At 42.0% G+C, this 25,556-nt stretch overlaps 3 protein-coding genes across 9 annotated transcripts; 2 read left to right on the plus strand and 1 right to left on the minus strand.

Moving 5' to 3' along the window:
- The first annotated feature begins 1,337 nt into the window (after positions 1-1,337).
- LOC6625384 (putative uncharacterized protein DDB_G0282129) lies at positions 1,338-19,406 on the plus strand. Of its 6 annotated transcripts, XM_015173957.3 has the most exons (8): positions 7,723-8,299; positions 12,277-12,653; positions 12,715-13,064; positions 13,186-13,314; positions 13,547-13,977; positions 14,526-15,399; positions 17,183-17,995; positions 18,113-19,406. In XM_015173957.3, exons 1-8 carry the CDS (start codon positions 7,843-7,845, stop codon positions 18,765-18,767), a joined length of 4,086 nt encoding a protein of 1,361 aa, XP_015029443.1. In that variant the 5' UTR covers positions 7,723-7,842; the 3' UTR covers positions 18,768-19,406. The 6 variants fall into 6 exon arrangements, with proteins under 6 accessions (XP_015029442.1, XP_002049494.2, XP_015029439.1 ...); XM_015173956.3 differs by lacking the exons at positions 7,723-8,299; positions 13,547-13,977; positions 14,526-15,399 and adding an exon at positions 1,338-1,860 and having other exon boundaries at positions 15,539-17,995; XM_002049458.4 differs by lacking the exons at positions 13,547-13,977; positions 14,526-15,399 and having other exon boundaries at positions 7,710-8,299; positions 15,539-17,995; positions 18,116-19,406.
- On the minus strand, positions 19,310-23,439 carry Mov10 (Mov10 RISC complex RNA helicase). Of its 2 annotated transcripts, none has more exons than XM_032437067.2 (5): positions 23,195-23,439; positions 22,825-22,976; positions 21,966-22,765; positions 20,449-21,894; positions 19,310-20,385 (listed from the first exon to the last, which is right to left on the minus strand). In XM_032437067.2, exons 1-5 carry the CDS (start codon positions 23,207-23,209, stop codon positions 20,141-20,143), a joined length of 2,658 nt encoding a protein of 885 aa, XP_032292958.1. In that variant the 5' UTR covers positions 23,210-23,439; the 3' UTR covers positions 19,310-20,140. The 2 variants fall into 2 exon arrangements, with proteins under 2 accessions (XP_032292958.1, XP_002049493.2); XM_002049457.4 differs by having other exon boundaries at positions 23,045-23,439.
- A 94-nt stretch (positions 23,440-23,533) lies between these two features.
- Positions 23,534-25,494, plus strand: abo (de-etiolated protein 1 abo). Its single transcript, XM_002049456.4, has 3 exons — positions 23,534-23,828; positions 23,885-24,597; positions 24,668-25,494. Exons 1-3 carry the CDS (start codon positions 23,573-23,575, stop codon positions 25,367-25,369), a joined length of 1,671 nt encoding a protein of 556 aa, XP_002049492.2. The 5' UTR covers positions 23,534-23,572; the 3' UTR covers positions 25,370-25,494.
- The last annotated feature ends 62 nt before the right edge of the window (positions 25,495-25,556 follow it).

Below are 25,556 nucleotides of genomic sequence, written 5' to 3' on the forward strand. Positions count from 1 at the left end.
TCAAATAGTTAAAGGCCGTGACCATTAAAATAGCCAAATATGGCATAATTAGAAGAGAAGCGTTAATTGATATTTGAGCACGCAAAATGGACATAAGCAGCAACAACAACAAAAAGTAAACTTCAAAAAAATTGGCAAACAAACCAAAGATTATTTTTATTTGACGGTCTCTCGACAATGTTGAAAGCTTGTCGAACGTAAAGATCAACAAAGAGACACACAACAACAATAATACTAATAATGATGATGATGATGATGATGATGATGGTGGTGGTGGGGTTTGTGGTAGATACTTTTATATACGCTTTTTCAATTGCCCAGCCACTGCGCTCAATGATGGAACTTAATGTTCACTTTCATTTGCAATTAAAGAGCTAGCTGCAAATTCTCAGACGAGGCGAGACTCAGTCGCTGTTCGATTCCCAAGCGTGTCGGCCATAAGATACAACTGATCTAGTTACAGATACATTGCGAACTTTTGCGGCGCAAATCAAGCGAACGTTAACGGTAATTAATTGGCAATTCTCAAATATCTCCCTGCTCTCCTGCTCGTAATATATGTTGTGTGTGTTGCGTGAGCCAAGCCCAAAAAAAAAAAAAACAAAAAAAGAAAAACTCGTAAAATCGCCATCTAACTTTAGACGATTTCATCATATTCTGTTTTTGCGTTTGTTTTGCGTATTCATTAGATACACGCGGCGTGTTGTTGTTGTTGTTGCTGGTTCAGTTATTGTTACTGCTTGTTTTTTTTTTTTTGCAAATTAGCTAATATGCGCTTAGCCTCATTGGTGAATGTTTATTTTGAGGCTTGTACGTCATCGGCGTCAAGTCTTGTATCTTGCAGATACGTAAGCGCGCTCTACTCCTGCACTCAACTTACATTTTGTGACATGGTTTATCAATTTACCCTTATATCTAAGCAACATGCAACAATATGAAACAACAGCCAGGTGTTGAAAGCAGCAGACAACAAAAGATACAAAAGTATCTGATAGCTGACAAACTTTTACTGGCCATTAGCTTTACTTTTAGGCACACACGCCTTAAATCCACGAAACTGTCGTATATATATCTATGAATATTTGTATATACAAATTCAAATCTCACGCTCTGACCTTTTGCAGATACGACAACGAATAAAGCGGAGGAGTGGACCTGTGAGAGACACCAACTCGAGACACCCACAACGATCGCAGCCCAGACTTAAATTATAAGCCAGGCTGCAACAAAATTTCCATATGATTTTGGAGATAATGTGAAAAACTTGCAGCCACAACAGGAACAACAACAACGTCGAATACGAATTTCAAATGTAAGCCAACAACAAAAACCGCTCAACATTTATTTCGGCTGAAACGTTTCGCGTGCCTTCAAAAAAAAAAAAGAATTGTGAAAACAAAAAAAAACTATATATAAATTGAAGCATTAGGCAAAATTATTACTAAAGTTTTTGAAAGTGCAGTGAAAACGAAATATGATTAATTAGCAAATGAGGCAAAAATCATTCGTTTATAAATATTGTAGCAAAGCGCGTTGCATGTGAGGGAAAGATTTTCGCCGCGCGTTTTTGAATCGCTCGCAACGCGACACAAAACGCGCGCGTTTTCGGTACATTTTGCGGAAGCTTCGAAAATAGTAGAAAAAGTGAAAAACTTTTTTAATCAGCAAGTCCATTGCATAAATTAAGTGGCTGCCAAATCTCTTCGCGGTTTTCTATTGTGAAAATGGAAATGACAGCATCGGAGTCGCGCCAGCTGGAGGCGATTTTTATCGCCACGCCGCCCTGCACACCTCTCGTCACCTCTCTAACCCGCACGACAACGCCGCGCGATCTACCAACCATGTATCATTTTGATTTTGGTAAGTGCAACAGCTAACAGCCAATAAAATAACGAGCAGTTAATCAAGTCTTAAGCAGCTGGCACTTTATAGCATCCCGCCAATTAGCATAAGTACAAGTATCTCCAAGATACTTTAATTGAGTGGCACTTAAGTGCATTGGCTTTCATGAATTGAATATGCACAAACAAAACACCAATTCGTTAACCAAAATGCCGACTATAAACTTTGGCTATAAAGTGCGGCTTCGTGTCGAGTTGCGTCTACTTCCGCGCAGGCGCATGCGAGCCGTTCAGAAGGAAGTGCTTCGAAAAACAGCTTAGAAAACACACACAAAAAATATATGCATATCAATTTATTTAAATAGAAAATATATATATTTATATTTATGGGGGACTCACGGAGGTGGGTGAGGTTATTTTGAAAAGCGACAAGCAATAAAAACAAAAACCTGGTGAAAATCAATAAAATAAAAATCTCAAAAATCCAAACACATTCAGCGCCACTTAAAACTCAATCAAATTCAAATTTTACACGAAAAAGGAACTGGAAATGAAAATGTTTTCCTGAATTACAACGAAAAAAAAGGCAATTAAAAGAAAAACGTGCACGGAATAGAATGGAAAATAGAAAAAAACTTGAATGAAAAAATAAGTTAAAATTCTTTGAATTTGTTTTTTTCTAAGCTTTTGTAAATTTATGAAAGCTGAAACAGATAACATCTGTGTGAACTATAGCATTTTGTAATTTGAGAAACTTTTTTATTTTATACCCTTGATGTTTTCTCGACGTTACGTCCTTTTGTCTATACGTTACACATATAGAAGAAGACATCTCCAGCCCCTTAAAGTACATACATATATATATTCTTGACAACAACAGCCGAGTCGGCACCGGCTGGATCGGACCACTATATCATATAGCTGCAAATAGAACCTACCGTAGACGACCTACCTTCAATATCATCTCTATAAGTTATACCATTAATACACTTACATATTAAAGTCGTTTGATTATTAGAAAGCTTTCTATAGCTGCAAGTTCGCAGTCAGCTGTTTAATTGCTGAACAAAGTTAATAACAATTGTTGTGGGGCTCAACTTTCTATAAGTTTGCACATTGCATGACATCAGAGACTATTGCAAATAGTTTTGTTTGTGTAGTTGAATGAAGAAAAAAAAATGAAAATGCAAAAGCAACACCAAACGTGGGAGGCATTTAAAAAAAAAGCACAATACTCAAAAACAAAGCACAGCTAAAAAAAAAAAACACAAAAAGAAGAAGCCAAGCAAACGACAACTGACGACAAATATAAAAACAAATCGAACGATGACATTTCCAACTATGTCAATTTCCATTTAAAGCCGCCAAAATTGACACGAATTCATTTAAATTCAATTAAATATAAGACACAGCCAAAAAAAAAAGAAATTTTAAGAAAATTCAGTATAATTTGTTTGACTTTTGTAGAGCAAACGATCAATGTATGGCATAAGACCCAATATTCCAGTTTCTTTGCAAGGTTATAAAAAATCAAATTACATAAAAAACAGGTCAACTATAACTTATGTAGATACTATATTACCTATTATTCAAACTTTATCTAAATGATAATCATTTTAAAAATTTTACTTTTATTAAAAATAAATCATGATATTTATTTGTTAATTTTACTCGAAATTGAATTTCAAATGCAAGCTAATTAAATATTCGCCCGTTCAAGATGCCTCTCCTCTATTCTTCCTCTTGCTTTTCAACCAATACCAGTGAAAGGTATTTAATAAGCATATTCAATAATTTATGTGTATATGTATTTAGTGCTGTGAAGTAGCGCCTGACAGAATTCGAGCGTTGAGATACTTTTCAAATCGAGTCACGTTTCAAAATTGCGTGCCAGTTTTAACTAATGCTCGACAATGCGTCAATATCAAGCTGAGTTATTAGCAAACTATGCTCAGTGTCACATATCTGGCTTAAAGGGGTCTTGTAATGGGTCTTTACTCATATTTGGCTTAAATAGGCGCAACTTTTGGGCCCGTTACAGTTGCCGCACGGCTAAGCACTGGGCGTGACCCATTTAGCAGCCCACTTAACCGACTCGGACTTAAACTCTGCGTGAGTTTCCTTGACATTGAACTACATTCAACTGCGTTAGAAACCCACACGATAGCCCCCAACAATAATAGAGACAAATTCCAGTTTCATTTTTGCACATAGAACGAATTCCAAAGTCAAATACAACCAGTTTTTATAGATTTTTTGCAACGTAATTCATTCGACAAGTAACACAATAACAACAACAAAATTTATTGCCAATTCATAAAAATAAAAATAAAACTATTTGTTATTGACAAATTGTATTCATATTGTTATTTGCACGTTCGCAAGACCTGTCTTGGGTTTTAGCGCATTTTAACTTTTTTGGTAATTCTTTCCATGGGGATCTTTCTATCTAGATTTGAATCAGTTTTCAGTATTTAAATAATTCCAGTGTAATTTTTAACATACAAACAACATTTACTACTGTTAAACTGTGCAGCTTGAACGGAAAGCTTGCTGTAGCTTTCTGTTAAGCACTGTACAGTGTTGCCGAGCTGCACAAGGCTACTACGCTTTGTAGTAAACGAAAAGGTAGTATGGAAGTTTAATTTAGCCGAATTGCTAAACGTTATTGTTTTTATGAGCATATGCAAAATTAATAAAGGGAAAAAATGAAAATAAGAATGTATTTATAAACTATTTTATATTTATAATTTTTTTATTATACCGAAAGTTAAATTTTAATAAGCCATTATAAAATTTTTAAAATATCTTAAACTCTATGACAACTCGTTTTAGATGTTTGTTGCTATATTTTATGATTGTAGTGTAACAAGGGACCCAAAGGGAATTTACGACGCAAGCTCCAGATATAGGGGATATATTAAGAACTAACTAAAAGTAATCCGACAATAGATGAAGTCTGAGACTTGGCTCAACAAATACCTAATTGAAACACATCTTTCTTTCTTTTTAATTACTTAATAGTACCCATACAAATTCATCAGCACAGTTGTTAATCGTTTTTGCCCTTTGACCCATTCCCAGCATAGTACAAATCAAATCAATAATTACCCGCCTTAATTAACTATCCCATGCAAAGCTGAACTCTTGTCTCTATATGATACATAGTCTTTCACACTTTCTAAAAGCAATCAACAGCGGCAACAATGATAAACTTAGGCCAAACAACAAATAGATCAACATCAATTTGTATTAACAACAAACAACTACAACAACAACAACAACGGCAACAGCAACGATAACAACAAAATTGTTGAACTGAAAACAGAACAGAAAATTGTGCAATCTGCAAAACGCGTTCGGAAAAGCGAAATACAAAAACTCAGGAAAAACAACGCATAAGCAAAGCAACAACAACAACAACAACAATAACAAAACTTTGTTACAAGGGGAGCGCCAATAAACAGAAATGGTTTCATTACAACGCTGCAACAGTGCAGAGGGGGTGGTGGGGCGGAAGGGGGCAAGGGAGAGTGGGTGCAGTATAGATGGAAGACTGGCGGCTGATGACTGGAAGAAATAGAACTTAATTAGTAGAAAATACGCCTAAAAGTTGTTGCAACAAGACCGGCATACTTATGGATTCACAAAGAGCTAGAGAGAGAGAGGGAGAGAAAGAGAGAGAGAGAGAGAGAGGGAGATAAAGAGATATATGGTGAGCAGGGGAAAGGGAACTTTTTGTGCACTATCAAAAACAAATTGAAAATTGCGAGCTAATACTTAAATAAATTGTGTTGAAAAACCTTTGTTTTTATTAAATTAATATTTATTTATTTTTAATATATATATATATTTTTTAGTTTCCTGTACAATTGTTCAAGGATACCTATTGATTTTCTTAAGTTGAGTAAATTATACAATTTTCAACTGGCTAGGAATACATACATTGTACAATTATTATTAACTTAAAATCCCAAAAATTACTATTTGTTTAAGGCAAGATTTTATATGTTCCGTAATCATTATCTATTTCATTTTCGATTACTATTAATCTTGACAAGCATTTATCAAAAATCTTTCTAATGATTTCATGTCGACATTTTCTCTCAGTATATTTAGTACATAACTTGCTCGGGCATATGAAACATTGAATGTTGTTTGCCCATAAAAATTGAGTTCATTTTGTACGGCCTGCTCCCAAAATGCCAACCAAGCAAACCAAGTGCACTATTTTTAAGCACGCGCCCTTTCTTTTCGCCAGCGACAGTGCCGTGAAAATCATCGAGAGCATCCAAAGTAGAGTGCAAGATACAACATTTATTTTTGTCATGCCCAAGGCGTGACAATTAGAAGAGATTATGAAGTTTTATGGCAGGTCTGAGGCGCGTGGGCGACCACAAACGATGCCGACGACCCGCAGGAATATGTCGTTGTTGAATCGATAATTCCGAGAGAGACACCAGATACAAGATGCAATATATATGGTATATATATATATATATATATATATATGTGTACAGAACCATGGCGTGCTTCAAGTTCATTAGTCGGCAACATTTTCTCGGGCACGTGCAATAATCGAAGAAATGCTTCTCAAGGCAACTTGCATAAGAGTCGCCCCTTCCTCTGACGTCATCGGGCCAACTGTCAACTGTCAACGAGAGTTGGAAGAGACTGCGGATATGGCTGGAGCCTATTGTGATTTATTATGGTTAGCATCAAGTTGACTTTATCGCAGAGCAAATGGGATCGTACGGATCGCGCGGCCAGTTACAGATACAGAGGCAGAGGCAGGCACGGCTACAGATACAGATACAGATACAGATGCACATATACGAAAAGAGGCACTCAAAAGTGCATTCGCATTTCAATTAAAAACAGAAGCGACCAAAAAAGAAACAACAAAAATCGAAAGGAAACCGTAAAAGAAGAATGATAGCTTAGCTTATAAGAGCGAAGTTAGAATACCCTACAAAAAATATGCATGCCTTGACAGAAGGGGGATATTGTTTTGATTGAGCTTCGTATCCTTTGTAAGCTTGTATCACATTTATAAAAATAGATAAGCAATCGTTTGCTTTCTTTTAAAAATGTCAAGCTTTTGCTTAAAGTGTATGTACCCTTTGTCTAAAAAGTTTTAAAGCAGCCACATATGTCTCCAATTCCATTGCCAGCTGTTTATTTATGTGTGCCGCCTGCAACACGAAATGTTGCTGAGATCGGCCAATGTTGATGCGGCAACTGCAACTGCAACTGCATTTACAGCTACCTTTTTTGGCGCACTTATGCAACTGTACAGTTTTGGCCATAATAGGGCATAATTATGTGTGGCCTACACCCAAAGTTTTTTGATTTTCTGTGAAATTTATCAATGGAAAGCGACGCCATTAGGAAGTTGGCGCCTTTGAAGTTGGCTGATTGACTGATGACCAGAGGAAGTCGCTAAATCCAAAAATTCAATTTCAAATGAAGAAGAAAATTAGAAGAAAACGCAGCCAACTATTTGAATGCAAGCTAAGTGAAAAAAATATATATCTAAGCAGCCAAAGTTCAGCAACATTTGTGCGGCGCCTTTAAATAAATCAGCCGTAAAGCCAAGCCGGAGGGGTGCAGGCTACAAAGAATAGCAGCCTTTGTTACTTAACGTGTTGTTGTTGTTGTTGTTGTTGTTGCTGCTGCTGTTGCAACACCCACACAACGTCAAGCGCAGGCAGCTGGAGTGCAGCTATTTTTAATTAAATGCAAAATATGCGCCCGCAACATGCTGTTTTTAAAGCTGTTGCCGGCAACATGAGGCGAGCTTAAATGTTGCCAGTCGGCGAGCTGTTGATGTTGCCAGCGCTCAGTTGGACACAAAACGCGGGCGCGTGAAGTTTGCAAGAGCGGCAAATTGGGCAAAGGGAAGCGCGTGCGTGCGCTGCAATGCGGCATTTAAAAATAACGAAATAAAAATAACGAAAAATCGAAAAAAAAACGCATATACATATAAAAAACGTAGAAAATGAGCAAGAAAATGTGGCACAAAATATTCAAATCGAAGGCGCAAAAACAGCAGCAGCAATTGAATAAAATCAATAAGCGCCACAGTCGCGGCATCTACGAGGAGTATCAGCAATTAAATGAGCTGCTCAATGGTGAAAAATCGCCAGTTTCGCGTTTTTGCAGTGAAAATGAAAACGAAAACGGCAACAATAATAGCAACAGCAACAACAATTGCAGCAGCGGCAGCGGCAACATTAATGTGTTTGAGCAGCAGCCGCAGCAAAGTTCTTTCAACTCGGCGGCGCTTAGTGAGGCGCAACAGCAGCAGCAACCGTTGCCGCAGCAGCAGCAACAATCGCAACATCTATCAACATTTTCGCGCGTACGCAACACATTCTCACTGAGACGCAACAACAACAACAACAACAACAGCAGCAGCAGCAACAACAAGAAGCAAACGCCCAATGCCAAGTCAAGTGAGTCGGTCACGCCCACGCCTACGCCCACAGCTGTGGGAGCTGCACAGCTGCAGCATGTTTTGATTATAGTCAATCAGTTCGATGTCGCAGCAGCAGCAACAACAGTTGCAACAGCAGCAGCAACAACAGCAACAACAACAACTAATACTGCTACTAACTCCGCTAATCATTTGCATGCCAAGCCAACAACAACAACAACAACAACAGCAACAGCTCATTCAAGTAAATTAATAACAATTGATAAACTATTGCTTGCAGCTGACAATTGGCTAAACCGTTTTAATAATATTTAAATGATTTTCAATGATGATTTACAGCTGTCAATTTGCTGGCGTGAAAGTAGCACAGAGGGGCAACAGGGTGGCTAGCTGTGAAAGAGTTGAACTTAATACTTTAATAGTTTATTTATGTCTATAATGAATAAAACAACAAAGATAATTTCAGATATTTCAGCTATATATAGGTACATAGATATCAACTGCATAATGACTATATAAGGACTTGACTGCTCATTGTATATTTAATCTTACTTATCACCTAGATAGATAATCTACCTGCATAAGATATCCACATGATCAAATCAAATATAATATATGATTTAGCACTAACTACCTGAGTAAATATTTATGCATACAATATATCTTAAAAAGTATCTGTGCACACACTCTGCTCACCCATGTATCCGGGCATTCTTTTACTTATTTGCCTATTCATTCACCTTACAAATCTGTATACATATATTTTAAAACTATCTGGTCTTCTTAACATCCATTTGTTTATCCATCAAGCTAGCTACATTAGATATATTGTATTAATAATTCTATCTAGATAAAGAATGTCTCAGTTTATTGTTTACTTGAAAGTTGATATGATCATTTTATCATCTATATATCAACGTATTCTTCTGCTTATCTTACTGTCTGAACTATATGCATATGTATCTAAATTTCTACAATTGATAATATCTAAAAATCATCTATCTACCTATCTATCTACCTATATGTCTATATATGCTCTTAACTTTGAAGTATTTCACAAATGCTTTTTATTTGTTTAATCTCTTTTTGGGATTCTGTTTATAAATAATTTGTTGTAGACCTTTCGATGACTTTTTCTATATGCTTATCAGCAGACAATACAACAAATGATGTCGCTTGGCCATCAATAGGAACACATTTATTTAAAAAGCAAACCCAACTAAAATAGACCAGAGCATATGTAGACAAACTTAAAACAAACTACTTATAACCAGTATTACACACAGGAACATGCTATATGCATATGTGTTTGGTTCCTAACTCGACTGTTCAGTTAATATTCTCTTTCCACACACTTTTCATCCATTAAGCTGTGACAAGTTGAAAGTTCGGGGCACCAGGAAATATCTCGCATAACAAAGTCGTTGGCTCAGGCCCAACCTCAGCATATTATGGCATAGACTCTATAGCCTTTCCACATGAAAGTGTTTCACATGTTGCATAAATGGATCTGTTGAAGAATTAAATGGCTTATAAGGTTACCCAATGCACAGCAGCAACAACTGCAATACAAACGGCACACGGACGGCCAAGATCTCAGCCAGATTTGGTTGGGCACCTCTTTAAGATCTTTCTTATGAAATCGAAGCAGATTTTGTTCGTGACAGATAAAATACCATGTGACTATACTATCTGAAATCAACATAAATATAAAATAATAAACTATATATACAAATATTATTTTTTTTTAACTTAATATCTACTCACAAAGTTCATATCTTCCACACTTACTTTTTCTCCTAATATATCAGTACCCCAAGTTAATAAACATAATTTTTGAATTTTTTTACTTAATATTCTTTATACATTCATATGCTAAGCTCTCGCTTCTTTTAAGATCCAGGAAATAGTACTTATACCATTTGGGTTTGTTCCAGTAAACTCTCGAACTCTTGAACTTTAAGCACTTAGACCGATTATTACTATCTGCATAAATCAAAGATCTGCTTAGACTCGATGAAGACAGGGGCGCCCTGCTGTTTAGGCAATTTGCTCCTTTTGCTGGCCAGTCGGCGCACTTTTTATTTATAAAACTCAAGTGGAAATAGTTGAAAGATATGCATATATAATCTTATAATGGCCACAGTAGCTCTGCATCTGTATCTATATTTTGCAACTGCGAGTTCGCCAAGCATCATTAACATATGTGAATTGTGGTGCTGGGGCAGTTGGTGGTGCAGCCATCGAAGCCGAGGCTGTCATGTGAAACGGACGCCCCATCACCTACGAGTGTGTAGCAGCAGCAGCAGCATATCTTCCATTGAGGCAGTCACTCACCCACTTCTCATCGGATTACACATTAAAAAAGACTGCGTACAAGCTAGCATTGATTTGAATTGAAATGAATGAGCGAACGAGACGAGCTTGAAGCCAACTCGCAACATGTTGCAGAAATTTATGCGTGCCGCTGATTTATGTAATCTTAGTTATAATTGGATTGTCTTGGAATTATTGTTAAATTGGCAGCGTGAATCGTATGTCATAATTTCCACTAAAAGGCACACAAGTTGATTCCTATTCAAATTCCTAATCGCACACGCAAAGTTTATTTAGACTTTTAGCGTTCAGTGCCAGCTGGACTACAAATATTTAGCTTTAATATGATATTGCTGGCCTGGCCAAAACGAGGTTCTTTGAAATTGATGCGTTTCACTAGGAAACTCAGAAAACTTTCATTATTATTTTTGTATGTGCAGCATAAGAGTTTGAATAGCTTAATTAAACATAAAACATACTTGTATGTGAGAACTAGGGAACTTCTTGAAAACCAGCCTTCAATTCAGTTCTATCTAATAAGATTCTCACATGTTTGGGTTCAACTTCAATCCAGCAGAAGTCAAGTGAGCCGTGGGCAGTTGTGCTGAAGCACCTGTCATGTGCATAGTTTGTATCTTGAAGATACAATTATAAAAGCAGTCGCCCACAAAGCAAACCGAACCAACCAAATCGCAATAGTTTTGGTACAGACGAGCTGCCAAATTTGGCTATTACAACATTTCATGAGGCAGTTGTCGCTCGCAGATAAATAACAATTTATAGGCCGATCACACAGGCTATGGCAGCCAAAACCAGACACAATCCAAATAATAATAATAAATTATTTGTGGATTGCTTTATCTGTTTTGTCTATTGTCTTGCCGGTCTGAGAATTTATAGGGCTGCTTTTTGGGCGTTTTCTGTGCTTGTTATTGCTGACGTGACAAATGGCGCCGGAAAAGCAATTTGTCCACAAAAACAAAAAAAACAAACGACTGCAACAACATGAAAATGCTGGCATGTGATATGAAAATACTTTCCATGTGTTGCATGCAGCGAGTGCGACTGGAAAGTTTTAGGGTTTCTGGCCCAAGTCTAAGCCGTGCCACTTGGCCAAAGGCCAACAGTCTGCAGACGGGTTTGGCCTTTTACTGGGCACTTCCTTTTGCCATCATTTTTTCCAGCTGACAAAGTTTCTTCTTTGTCACTTTCTTTTCGCACTTTTAAGTTCTAACTGTGTCTACATGGACTTTCTAATTGGTCTAGAAAATATGGAACATGTAAATTCTACTATTGCCATATTAATTTTTCCTACTCGTCCAAAGCTTGAACTGGTTGCAAAAGTCGGCAATCTGCGTGATGTGCCCTGTTTATTAATAATAAATATTTGATATTGACTGGTGATGCCGTCTTCGTCTGAAATTTCAAGACTATAGATAAATGAAACTTAAAAGCTGTTACCCAAAGTAGGAAAGCGAAATCTGATCATCATAGAAGGCTGTCTCAGTTGGAGTTTTGATTTTGTTACTTTTGCTTAGAATTGTAAAATTTAGTTTTAGGTTTCAAGCTATACAGAATCTACCAGACATTGCAAAAGTTTCCCAGCCAACTGAAGCCTCACAATCCAATAATAATCAAAATCCATTTTTTTATTTTCATAATTTTGTCGGGAAACAACAGCTACGATGGAATCTGACGGTGCGGATGATGATAAAGAGCCAGTTGGCCCACCGCCGGGTCCACTGACCACGGGCATGTCTGAGACTATTTTGGAGCAGGGAGCTATTAGCACTGATCTAACACCCTGTCCGAACTGCAGTCGCACCTTCAATCTGAATGCACTCCGCAAGCATGTTGTCGTTTGCGAGAAGATGACTACCAAAAAGCGTAAGATATTCGATTCATCACGTCAGCGTCGCGAGGGCACCTCTCTGTCCACCTATGTGCTGCCCAAGAATTTTGGCCTGCCCAATGCAGAAAAGGCTCCGGGTGTGCATACGCCACCGGCAGCCAGTCGCGAGGCTTCCACAATGTCCAGCGGCTCGCAGCCACAAGAGGCGAGTAATGCTCCTCTAAGACAGCACACATTTTTTCTAACGTCGTACTTCTTCTTGGCAGGCTTCACCATTGCCGACACGCCGTAAAGGCAAAGCGGATACGGCACGCGCCTCCCTGCGCAAAGGTGCTGGGGCCACTGCAGCTGCTGCTGAGCATCCTGCAGCAGCAGCACCAGCTGCCCCAGCTGCAGCCGCTCCACCACGTTCCATAACTAAACGCCTTAAGGACTCCGCCTCGGACCGTTGTCCGCATTGTGAGCGCAGCTTCAATCCCAAGGCCTACGATCGGCACGTTGAGTGGTGCAAGGAGAAGGCGATTCAGGCAAACATCAAGTCCAACAGCACCACAGAGACGAACAAGGCCAAGGAGCGCATGGAGGCGCGCAAGCAGTACCGCCCGCCTAATCTCAAGTAAGAATTTAGAATGCCCTCCTTATCGCCAGCTGTCAGATTTGACACAATTCAATTATTTCTTCTACATTCTGTTCATGTACATTTTGTTTTTCTTTTAATTTTCTTTTCTTTGTTTCAGAACCAAACGCTCGATCAATCGCGACAAGTACTCCGGTGCACAGGAAGAACAATACGAGATTGAAATGGTATCCCCAAAGCAAAACCTAATGTCGCTCTCCTCCATGACAACGTCCGTGCAGAGTGTTAAGTGAGTATAGCAAATGTCCCCATTTGATTTGTAGACTAACTAGCCTAACATATGATTGGCCCATCTGGCGTTACGCTAATGGTTGTCGTTGAAGTTGACTAATCCCGCAGTAATGTTTGCCCAGTAGACACCGTCGCGTAGTGTACCGCTCACTCACAATGTATTCGTAGCAAATGATCTTCGTATATTAGCCATTGACCTAAAGCCCAACCCCACCCAAAAATCAACTTAGCTCGCAGCGAGGTGCGCCACAAGCAATGAAGATGCAGCGCCCTGGAACCCCTCAAGGACAGTGCTCGCCACGCAAATCCAAGGCAAACTCCAGTTCAACAGCAATGGTTGTCCCGAATAAAGTTAGTGTGCGTATGGCCGCCGAGGAGTCAAACCTGGGCCAGAAGGATCGTGCATATGTGAATCCCAGGCGTAAACAGCATGAAACCTGCCAAGAAATCGATGTCGCCGTGCAGCGTTTGCGGCGAACCGCTACCTCGGAAACTTTACATCTGGCCAAATTGGAGTGCGCAGAGGCCGCGCCACTGCAGCCCGCCAGATCGCGTAAAACTATGTCGCATCGCCATAAGGCCGAAGCGCCAGAATGCATGGCCGGTCCACCCCAAGTAACAATGACCTTTGAGGAGCTTAATGGGTTGATCAAGCGCAAAGGTATGGTCGATGTAAATTGCAGGCCATATAGTGGATCAGTTTAGTAGCTAAAGCAGCTGAGAAAAGTTCTTTTCCAGAAACTAATCAGCATTATTGCAATGCTCTACTTGCCACTCTATTCCTGAGATTAGTTCCATAGGGTTCCGCATCTCGCAAGCGTGCTTCGACTTCATTAACTTCAAATGATTTCATAATTAGTTTCCAAAGCTGCGGAACAATTTGATGGTTCGTAATTAATGCGCAGCGCATTTAAGCATTTGAGAGATCAGCCAAGCATAAAGCTCTAGTAGTTGCAGTCCATAGATTGAAAGGGTTCCAGACTAGAGCTAGATGGAGTATCTTGGAATTGTACTTTGTGAATCGTAAGAGATTCTTCGAGGAATATTCAAACCCGTTCTTCTTTAAGATTGATTTTAAACTAGGTATAGGATGGAAAAAATTGATAGGGACTAGCTAGAGATTTTGTGGAAAGGGAATTTCATTTGATTTATAATCTTATTATAACCCAACGAAATCAACTCTCGATCCGCACGCTGCAACGCCCGCAGGTGGCACAAATATTTGCAACATAAAAATGGATATTGAGGAGCAGGATTTGAAGGTATCGCCCAAGATACAGTCTTCCACTTCGCTGGTGCGTCAAGCACGTCGCCGCATTCGCACACGTGAGAATCCCAACATTGACATACGCTCCCTGGAGCCACCAAAGTCTTCAAGCGAATTTGACCTGTCCTCCAAGGAGATGGTTTTGGCCAATGTACAGCAGGGCCATCGCGCAATGCCAGGCGCGGCATCATTCCGTCACATAGCATCCCATGATTTATACTCGGGTTCGGACGACGAAGGAACTTCACCGCGTGGCGAGATCCAAATCAAGCTGGAGACGAGCACCATTCAAACTGTATGCCGTCCCAAGAAGCGCACCCATCTGCCGGCGATCATGAACAGTTCGCAGCCAATGCGCGCAGTGCCCATGGCAGAGCTCAAGCAAAATCTGGAGGCGTTGGGCCAAAACTTTCTGCCACACCTTGAACGAGACAACGTCTCAAAGGAGCACTATAAAGAGGAACAGGACGACGACTTGGAGGATGTAGAACTGGATGAGCTAGACTACGATGAAGCTGACATGGAAGTGGGACGGCTACTAAGCAAGGCAAAGCTACTAGAAAGTGAATACGATGACGAATTGGACGACGGCGCGTCTAGCGAGGAGGAGCAGCAGCAGCAGCAGCAGCAGCAGCAGCAACAGCAAGAGCTGTTGCCGGTCAAGTCATCGATGCGCAGAACACCAACCAATGTTAGCCGACGTCTGGTGCTGCTGGAGCAGGATGAAGAGGGCACCATGTATATAAAGGCACCGCCATCGCCAACCAAGCGACAAGCACGTTCGCCACCCAGCTCAGATCGCACACTCGTCAAGAGGTTTGTTATAGTATATACTTTCAGACGACAACCAGGCGACGCACAGAGGGGCGGCGGGGCTTAACATAATCTCTAGTGTCAAAACTCAAATGTTTTCTCTGCTCTCTAATTTGCTTTTGTTCATTTCATGCACACACAGCGGCCCCAGTCCACAGGCTAGCGACAAGTACGATCCGTTTCTGTCCGCCAAACGTCAGCTGGAGGAGCTCTGCTCACCCAACACACCACCCGACAACGAACCACTGGTGAACACAACAGCCACACCGATCATGTCCACATCGCTGACGAGCACACTGGGCAAACTACACACGACCACACCCACCGCTACAAGCACAGCGCCAAAGGCGACGCCCATATCGAACTTTCGACGCACTTCATCGCTGCGTGGACCACGTCGCACACCACTGCTGCCTAGTCGACCGCTCTTTGCCAGCAACTATCGGCCCACCATACAGCGCGGCCTCTCCGACGAGGGTCCCATCTCTAGCAACTTCCTCAAGCCGGAGGAGTATGACGAGATGCCAGTGCGTGCCGCTTGCGGCAATGATTTTCATAGTCCGCGGGTCGTGCGTCGCGACACGAGCGCCTCCAACCGCAAGCAGCAAATGAAACTGCCGCTGGGTGGCGGCGGCGAGACGGACAGCACGACCACGTCCAAGCAACCGACGACACGCAACGTGGCCAAGACCGACTCGCTGGCCGTATTCCTCAAGTACGAGCACGAGCTGGAGCAGCTGAATGCGAAGGCTGCCGAGGTGGCAGCCAACAGCAAAGAGCTCAGCAGCAAGGAGCTGAAGGACAAGAGCAACAACCTTAGCAAGCAGAACTCGGCCAAGAATCTAACGGCAAACCCAAACGGCGGTCAGCTACCACCGCTGACGACGCCCATCTGCCCGCCAGTCGCCAAGGAAAACAACGAGAATGTGGCACACAACTTTGCAACGCCGCTGCGCCTAGAACCGCTCAGCAAGCCACCCCAAAACTTGGTCTCGCCAAACACCAACAACAACAGCAACAACAACAACAGTGGCAATGCTGCACCATTACCCATCAAGCTGGAGAGCATCTTTGGCAGCAATCGCTTGGGCGATTACATAGACCCCAAGCTGATCAATCCCTGCGATAATCTAAATGTGCAGCAATCATCGGCCGGCTCTTCTGATGCCAGCTCCACGCCACAGCAGCTGTCACAGAGCCGCAGCAGCTCCCAGTCAACCATAACAATGGCCCAGGAGCAGCGGCGTCATTCCGGCGAGGCGCGTAATCTGCTCAAGCGCAAGATGCGTCTCGGGCGCAATCAATTTCTATACGATGCCTCGCCAGAGGAGCAGTACATCTCATCGGGCAGCTGTGCCGATGATGAGGCCAACCGCTCCTCGCTGGAGTTCGACGAGCAGTGCTGGCAGCAACAGCAGAAACAGCTGCTGACCACCAATCCATTGAATTTACCCAATATGCCAGTGCTGCCCACGTTTGATGACTTTGATTTCGAGGAATTTCTCTCATCATTCGAGAACGATAATGATGAGGAGCAATTTCCGCTGTTTCGGGATTGCCGCGAGTTTCTGCTGAATCGCACGACGAGCCGGCAACGCTCGTTCCAGAAAGCGACTTCAACATCACAGACACAATCCCAGACCCAGAACCAGACCCAGACCCAGACCCAACCACAGACGCCAACAGTCACACAAAGACCAGCCACAACAGGCAACACCTCCCAATTTATAACACCGCCTAAAACCCATTTTTATGCGCCCTCCACTAAAGAGACTCATGCCCACAGATCCGATTCAAATGTGTCCAGTAGCGGTGGTTCATACAAATCGCCACAGGCCAGCTGTGGCTCCTACAAGACAACACCAAATAGCAGTGGATCCTACAAAACACCACCGAATAGCAATAGCTCATATAAGACGCCGTTGACCAGCAGTGATGAGAAACTGCAGCGCCAGCAGTCGAATGCCTCCACCAGCAGCAGCACCAACAATTGCCATGTGGAGAAGTCACAGAAGTCGTTGGAGTCGGAGTCGCAAAAGCGTGAAATTTTTATAAGCATTGAAACGGAACCGAATGCACAGGGGCGTTCGCCCATCTCGCCGGATTCGCTGCGCCATATGGTGGGCAATGCTCAGACACCCATCGATGTGCTCCACATTGAGAACGGCAACGAGCCGGAGCATGCCAAGTTCAGCAAGATTAGCGATAACGAGGACCAGGTCGATGCTGAGCTCGCTGATGAGACTGGCCACAGTCGTTATAAGAAAAGGCTGAGCTCAACGGCGAGCGCAGCAGCGATCTCGCCAGCGCCCAATGTGGAGGCCAATAATGCCAAGAATGTGATAGAGAAAATGCGCAACGATTTCAAGCAACTGGGCGAGGAGGTGGGCGCCTCGGTGCGTCGTGATATCATGCAGCGTCAGGAACATGCCCAACAGAAGCAGCAAATGCAAGCACAACAGGATCTAAAGGTAATGACACCATCGCCATCCGGTGATTCGGATGAGCTGAGTAGCCTGGATGGATATCCCATGTCCTCATCGCAGTCATCACGTCGCGGCGCCAGTTCCAAGCTCAGCAACGACTCCGCTTACGGCAGGTGAGTCAAAAGCATCGACTTATCGATATAGGAAATTTATGTAGCTTGTAGGTGCGATACCCAATCTTTCAATAGCGCTTTATTTTGACCAACATGTTTTTATTTTCAATCATGTAGCAGCAACTCACCATATAGTCTGTCCCGTCAACGCTCCAGCGAGCTGCAGTCCAACGACAACACGCCGCGCACCCAGAGCCAATTGCGCCCGCACACGGCCAGTGGAGCCTTGTCCATGTCCGGCAAACAGTCCATGATGGATGCCTCAACTCAAGCGGCAAGCAACTATGGCACACTTAAGGCTCGACAGCGCATGTTTGCAGGCAACGGCCTGGGCGGCGACACTGGCGATGGCAACGTTGAATACTCCAGCAGCAGCTCGGAGCACTCGCTGCCCGTGACAGTGGCCCAGCAACCACAACAGCAGCAGCAGCAAAACACAAACTACAACTACCAGCAGCAGCAGCAGCAGCAGCAACATCAGCAGCAATCTCAAGCGCAGGTAGCCTACAATAACAACAGCAACAACAACAACAACAACAATAGCTATGAGCTTAACGCAAAGAATTTAAACAACAACAACAATAATGGTGTGAGTGTTAACTTAACGCCTACAACATCGCAGCTTTCGCTGCATAGCAACACCTCAAACGTTTCCTCGGGCATGAGCTCGAGCATGAAAATGTCCAAGTTCTGTCACGAATGTGGCGCCAAGTTCGTCATAGAGCACGCTAAATTTTGCATGGATTGCGGCGTTCGACGCGTTGTGCTCTAAGCTCAAGGAACTATTATTTGTAGTTGTAGTTGTCGCACACACACACACGCAGAGACACACACGAACACAAGCACACACACACACACACTCACACAGTAATGAGCTGCGGCGGTGGAACTAACCTGTTGGCTGGCTTGGCAGAAACGGGTTGTGAGAAAGAAGGAGGTTCTTATACCAAATGTAGTTATTACATGCAAACAATTTTTGAGAGATCGTTGATATATGTATACCCTAAATGCAATATGCTACTTAAATATATTTTAATAATAATAATAATCAAAAAAACGTAAAGGTTTGAAATCGAACAAAAACATATGCAATATAATAATAATCATAAATAACAAGAAACTTGGCATTTTATTTTTCAAATATTTCTTAATTGTAATTACGAATGTAGTTTTCTTTTCTTTTATTAAAGTATAACATTTAAACACTTTTAACCAAGTTGTTAATTAACAAAGACTGAACGAATTTAAACGAAAAGCGTTGAAAGCCACTCGAAAACAAAATTATACGAAACTATTCAAATAAAATTCAAACAATTTTCGAAATCTTAAACACTTTAATTATATTTGTATTTTGTAAACTGTTTACTAATTTAATATAGTCACTGCTTAAATATAATCTAGATACACCATATTTAACTCGACTTTATAAAAATCAAAATAAATGGATTTGCTTCTCATATTCATTATAATTGGTTTAAATTTATTTTGAAGCTGTTCTCTAAGAGTTTTAGTATTTTCCAAATGCGTTCGGTATTTGATAAAAATAAGTTTTAAAATTCGGAGAAACTAATTCTTGGCGTTCACTAAACCCAGACATTCATGAAAGTCATCTCGATTTACTTAAAGCTATTACATGTTTAATTTTTCAATAAATCAATTCTTTCTTTTACTTCACAGCCGTGTGAATACTTTCGACAGACATTTTAAATGTAATAATAAATTGTGCTCCTGAGGATTCATTAAACTGATATAGCACATTCATTTTTCTGGATAAAATTAATACATACTTATAATTATTTCTTTTGTTCATACATGATTAAAAAAAATACGAAAAAGTATTTAAATATAGAACTGTTTCAACTAAGCTGACCCAGCAACTTTAATCTTGACTTAAATGAATACATACTGGAAAAAATATGAAATAAATATAAAACAAAAGTAAATTGACAACAAACAAATATTCAAATGTTGTGATAAACACGAAGGGAACAACTCTTGAAACTTGCAAACTGAAGATTAAGCTTATTAGGCAATGTGCATAAACTTGAATTGAAAATTAAGACACCTTACAGGCCCCTCTGAAGCGATTTCTAATGAGAGAGCAGTCAAATTGCAACACTAATGATATAAACGGTTCTGCTTAACTTACTGCAGCTGCAGCAGTTTTTGCTTGGTAGTTTCTAATGTGCAGGCTGCGCACGCCTTTAAGAAATTGGTGCGAATGACAATCTTTTCGGGACTGCCTAAGGCTAGCTTAGCCATGTGCGCGTCCAACGTTGCATTTGGTGGTGGTGTGCATTGACAGTTGACGGAGCTAGAAGAATCACACGAGCTGCTGCTTTCGGAAAGCGATTCAGTGGTTTCCGAGTTGCTGCCGCTGCTGCTATCATCTGTGGAAAACTCTTTTTATAGCAGCTGCTTTTGTGATTTCATATTGTTAACCATCAACTTACCCGTTATAACTGCGGCCTGCTGTGGGCACTTGGACAATGCTACGGGAATGTCTTGGGGCATCTTGGCATACCAAACCTGCATTTCGTTATCCAATTCATCTTCATTATACTCGAACTCTTCTTCAACAAAATCATTAAGGAATTCTGGTCGCTGCAGTCCGTCCTTTTTCTTAAACAAATAGTTGCCATGCAACTTGCACTGGTTGATGATGTACCTAATGTCGGGATGATAGCGTAGCGTCACCGGGTTGCCAATGAGTATCATCAAGGACTTAGCACGCGAGATAAGCACATTCAATCGACGCGGATTACGCATGAAACCTATGCTGGCAAAGGAACGCACAAACGTGGCAATTATCACATTTTTCTCCCGACCCTGATAGTTCTCCACGCTGCCCACCTCCACATTGTAGTGACCCTGACGGCGTAGCAGCTGATTGATAAAATTACACTGCGCCGCATACGGTGCCACGACGCCAATGTCCTTCTGCTGTACGCGAATACCACCGCCAAGGCCGTTAGAGAGCAAATTCTTCACATACCAGCAAAGCACCTGAGCCTCTAGCATATTGTATGAGCTGGTGGAGTGGTCATCGCGCGTTGTCACGCCATGTGTGGCTTGAAATATTATCGGAAACTCGGTATTGGGTAACATACGCCAGTTGGCTGCTAGATTGACCTGTTCCGGCGGCGCCTGTGGTATTAGTTCATCATTATAATACAGCTTGTTATACAGCCCAACGATTTCCGGATGGGATCTATAGTTACGACGCAGTCGTGTCTGCAATGTGTGATCATAATTCCCATTGGCATCCACGGCGTATAGTTCGCAGCGCAGCAGACGCTCCATTAGCGAGTGTCTTAGGCCCAAAAGCGCTGCGCGATTGTTCTTAATAACTGCGCCGAGCTGCTTGTGATCGCCCGAGAGTATCACATGGCAAGCGTCCTGCTGCTTAATTCCCATTATTCCAATAAGCGACTCGGGTTCCGTGGAGGCGCCCGCTTCATCAATGAAAATGTGTGTGAAAAAGTTAAACTTTCCCAAATTTAAGGTCACTAGACGGCCCACTGTGCACAGTGTGGCCACAATTATGCCATGCTTGCGTAATCTGCTCACATTAGAATGCTCATACACACGTTTTCTGCAATTAGAATGTTTTAAGAGCAGAGGGTCCACCGCATTTAATCCTTTGGCATAAACAGATCGCGAGAAGAGACGCATTAGCTGATGATCAAGCTCCACGTCCTCTGTAACCAAACGCGACTCTTTTGCCCGCTCTACCAAAGCCGCCTGCAGACGTTCACTGCTAGCAAAATACTCGCATATTCTCAAGGCAATCGTGTCGCAGGCCGAATTCGAACCGGCAGTTACAAGAATGCGACTTCTCGGCTGTCGAAGTCGCAACTGTAGGATGGCCTCGACAATAGTTGTGGTCTTGCCGGTGCCTGTAAACGAGATTTAAGAATTCATTATATATTATATTATTCTCCTTATCTAAGAATTTTTCTAAACTCACCAGGTGGTCCGAACACTATGTAGGGCGCTAGGCTGCTGGGGCCATTAACGATATGTTGTACTGCCTGCAGTTGCTCCATGTTGGACGCAATGCTCTGGTTAAATAGCGTCACATTTGGTAATTTAATCACTTTGGGTGTCACTGTTTGCAGCCCCTGGATGGGAAACAAATATCGACGCAGCTGTGGATTCTCCTGAAGCAGCTGCATCGCACGATACATGAAGCGAAAGGGCGTACGGCGCGAACGCAAGATCACATGGTATCGCTGTGCAAGCGCAGATTCTCCGGCTGGAAAGCCGCCCCGTTTGAATTTCAGATGGATGCTGGTGCGCGTCACCTGCTCTAAGCTTGCAACGTAACGGCGCCTTGGATCTTTTCTTGGCAGAGTCTCGTGTGTGTGCGGTAGCAGCGCTAGGATGGGCTGCTTAGGCAGAGGTGCTGCCTCTAAGCTAGCCTTAGGTATAAGCACAGCCTCGTCCATATAGGGCGCAAGAACTTCCTCTGGATTGATTTGCGTCTTGCCCAGCGCAAAACTAAAGCAATGTTTTTGAACTTTCTTTAGCAGAACATTGGGCTGCATAAGCTGGGCGTACAGTTGCATTGTCGACACATCCTCTATGCCGAGCAGTATGCTCATCACTGAGCACACATTCTCCGAGTCAAGAAGCTGCGTCTGCAGGTATGTACCGAAAGTGGTGTCATGTTTTGCCAAGCTTTCGTTGGTAAACTCTACATCCAAGGCCTGTAACAAGGTCTGGCTGGGCTCATAGTGTGGCAGAGTGCGCATAACAGCAATAAACCTGCAAGACAAACCGTGCATTTTATATTTGCAATTTTTTTTTTACTTAGTGGTACTCACTTTTTCTTCTGCATTTCCTCTTCATCATCCGATGTCGGCGAATCTTCTTCGTCGTCGCTAAACTTCTTGCGCACGCGGACATTCGCTTTGACTTGGTAGTTCGCCTTCCCACATTTTACCAAGCTAGTAATTGATGATAATTGCAAGTCCATCTGCGAAAGAAACGCATGAAAGCAAATGTAAAGGAGTTGTAAGTTTGTTCTCTTTGTACTTATATTACCGAGTTCGATTCACGTGTTAGTTCGTTCACGTTCATTTTGCATCTAACAAACTACATATAGAATCACACGGACAATACATAGGGAGAGACTGGGTAAACTTCACGCGAAATATACAAATAGTCGAATTCAAGTGAAGATGCTGCAAGTACCGTTACAGGCGTCATCTGGCTTCGTATGGCATTGATCGCAGACAACTTCAAGTGCTACAGCAATTGATATTCCTTTGCAGCACTATGCTTAAACGATAACAGTCATTCAATCTCGATTCATACAAGCACAAACTTTATGAAAAGAACAATTATGAAAAATTAAATCTGCACTTAGTTTATTATATTGTCAATTTTTGAATTCACGTTAGCTCTAAAATCCGACAAGCCCAAATTTGCCAGCGCGCCTTGAACCACGTGAAGTTGGCTGCGAATTTGCCGATACGTTATGTAACACTGTTTGGACTGTGTTGCTATGCGATAATCCTATCGATATCGATATTGTTTGTTATTTACGTTTTCTGTTTGCAACATTTTGTTATGATTTTGGAAAAACTGTCGTTTGACCAGCGTATGCAAACGCAGAATCTTGTGCATATGCTGCAAAATAGAGAATCGGGCTTCACTCGAAATAAATTCAGTCAAACGCCTCAACTATCATATGAGCGCCAGTTCTATAAAGCAATTACCCCATGCCTGACGGTTGGAATCTCAATACCACCTGTTTACCTGCGCAAATTCACGCCGGATGGCAGCAAGCTATTGGCTTTCTCCCACGACCAGCGTTCATTTATTGGTAACTTATGAATACATTTGACAACAGTCATTAATACAGTTCATATTTGAATCTAGTGTACTCATACAAGGGCTTAGGGACATCTGGCGTTAGTCAGCTGTTAAGCGAAGCTGGCGTAGGTAGCGCCGAGACTTATATTGATAGAATAGATGGCAACCATCTGAGAAGTACAATATTTGAGCAGCTCTTTAAGCCCAAATACGTGTTGCGTCTATGCCAAGGCGACTCGGCACGTTTCTATCTGCATCGGGAGTTTAGCGTTTTCCTAGAGGACAGTCGCTATGTGCTGCTTGCCGGAATGTGCATACTACAGGGGTGCAACCTGGCTGTCTCTGACTACGAACGATATCCGGATGTCTTCGATAAGGTCGATCCATTCTCGTACATATTCTACGTTGTGGACTTGCAACAAGGCGTTGTTACTGATGAAGTGCGCCTCCCTCAGGATGCCATCTCCTTGTCACACAATCACGGCATCTCAGTGCATGGCCACACCATAGCAATATTGTCACGGCTGCGCCAAAGCATTTATATATATGAGCTGGTCAACGGTCGGCTGATAAAACAGGAGCACGAAATCGGTCCACGGCCACTCCACTGTGCATTCCAGGACGTCTCATCTATGTTTATGGTCATGTTGGATGTGAACACCTTGTTGCCCATTACGCACATCAAACAACGAGTGTTGAGTTTTTTGTACCGCCAGATACAGCCGGATAGCCCACAAGCGAGCCAAAAATATCAGGATTTCTACAAGAATTTTGATTTTGTAAGTGTCCAAGCCTTGCATCGTTTTGCACACGTACCATTCAAAAGCCCCCATTTTATAATGCTTACAGATAGAGAACATGATTATTGAAAAGATGCAGCTAATCGATAGCGATTTTCTATTATTGCGCTACGAGGAACGGCCAAAGGACAGCGATGTGACACCCATTCTGGTGACGGGCGAACCACAGCCACCGCGACGTCTCTATGTCTTCTATGCCATGAGCAGCGAGGAAGTGCTTGGCGTCTACCATGATGATTCTGTGGACCTTCTGCAAATAGTGGTGCAATTTTATGATAAATTGTGCAATGTGCGCTCGCTACAAACGGGCGATGCGCCTTCTTCGCCCTCCTCGCACTATTTCATGCAACAGAATTGCATAAATCCCAACAAGTCGGCGCCTTTTATGCGTCAAGCAGCGCTGCGCTACAATCCCACCGTGCCAGTCAGCACGCAGAGCTTTTCAACATCTCCATATCTTAACTACAATGTGTTTAGTTATGATGACAAGCTCATCTCACCACTGGAACGTCCGAAGGCCTGCTCCGTGGAGCCCATTGTATTCCGCGATCGTGCCACCAATTTAATCAAGTTTCGCTTCAACACCAAGGCGCACAGGCCGCCCAGTCAATTCACTCCGCGCGAGCTATGTGCCTTCATTTGCCATCCATTCGAGCCGCTTGTGCTCAGCATACAGAAATGCATGCACGTCTACTCCTACAAGCTACACATTTACAATCATGGGACAGTTGTGGAGCAGTTTTTCAACTGAATGTTATCTTAATATAATGTTATATAGTTTTATGAAAGGATATGTGCTCGTTAAGGCAATTATTGTTTAATATTTTTGTACAAAACTGTTTTATGTTCTGTTCAAAACATAAATTATTAAAAATAACATGTATTTTCTGAAATAGAATTACTTTTCTGTTACTGCTTTTGTTACGAACATTTTTGCT

Source organism: Drosophila virilis, chromosome 5 (genome assembly GCF_030788295.1).
Source record: "Drosophila virilis strain 15010-1051.87 chromosome 5, Dvir_AGI_RSII-ME, whole genome shotgun sequence".
NCBI classification, from domain to species: Eukaryota; Metazoa; Arthropoda; class Insecta; order Diptera; family Drosophilidae; genus Drosophila; species Drosophila virilis.

What these genes read in the sequence shown, in the direction of transcription:
- Mov10 (XM_002049457.4), bottom strand. Translation starts at nt 23,080, where the DNA reads ATGAACGTGAACGAACTAACACGTGAATCGAACTCG. An exon ending in TAACACGTGAATCGAACTCG is followed by an intron (nt 22,977 to 23,044) that starts GTAATATAAGTA and finishes TTTCTTTCGCAG; the next exon opens with ATGGACTTGCAATTATCATC. An exon ending in GCAGGCCGCAGTTATAACGG is followed by an intron (nt 20,386 to 20,448) that starts GTAAGTTGATGG and finishes AGTTTTCCACAG; the next exon opens with ATGATAGCAGCAGCGGCAGC.
- LOC6625384 (XM_015173953.3), top strand. Translation starts at nt 7,843, where the DNA reads ATGAGCAAGAAAATGTGGCACAAAATATTCAAATCGAAGGCGCAAAAA. An exon ending in AACGCCCAATGCCAAGTCAA is followed by an intron (nt 8,300 to 12,276) that starts GTGAGTCGGTCA and finishes GGGAAACAACAG; the next exon opens with CTACGATGGAATCTGACGGT. An exon ending in ACGTCCGTGCAGAGTGTTAA is followed by an intron (nt 13,315 to 15,538) that starts GTGAGTATAGCA and finishes ATGCACACACAG; the next exon opens with CGGCCCCAGTCCACAGGCTA.
- abo (XM_002049456.4), top strand. Translation starts at nt 23,573, where the DNA reads ATGATTTTGGAAAAACTGTCGTTTGACCAGCGTATGCAAACGCAGAAT. An exon ending in CGACCAGCGTTCATTTATTG is followed by an intron (nt 23,829 to 23,884) that starts GTAACTTATGAA and finishes ATTTGAATCTAG; the next exon opens with TGTACTCATACAAGGGCTTA. An exon ending in TCTACAAGAATTTTGATTTT is followed by an intron (nt 24,598 to 24,667) that starts GTAAGTGTCCAA and finishes TAATGCTTACAG; the next exon opens with ATAGAGAACATGATTATTGA.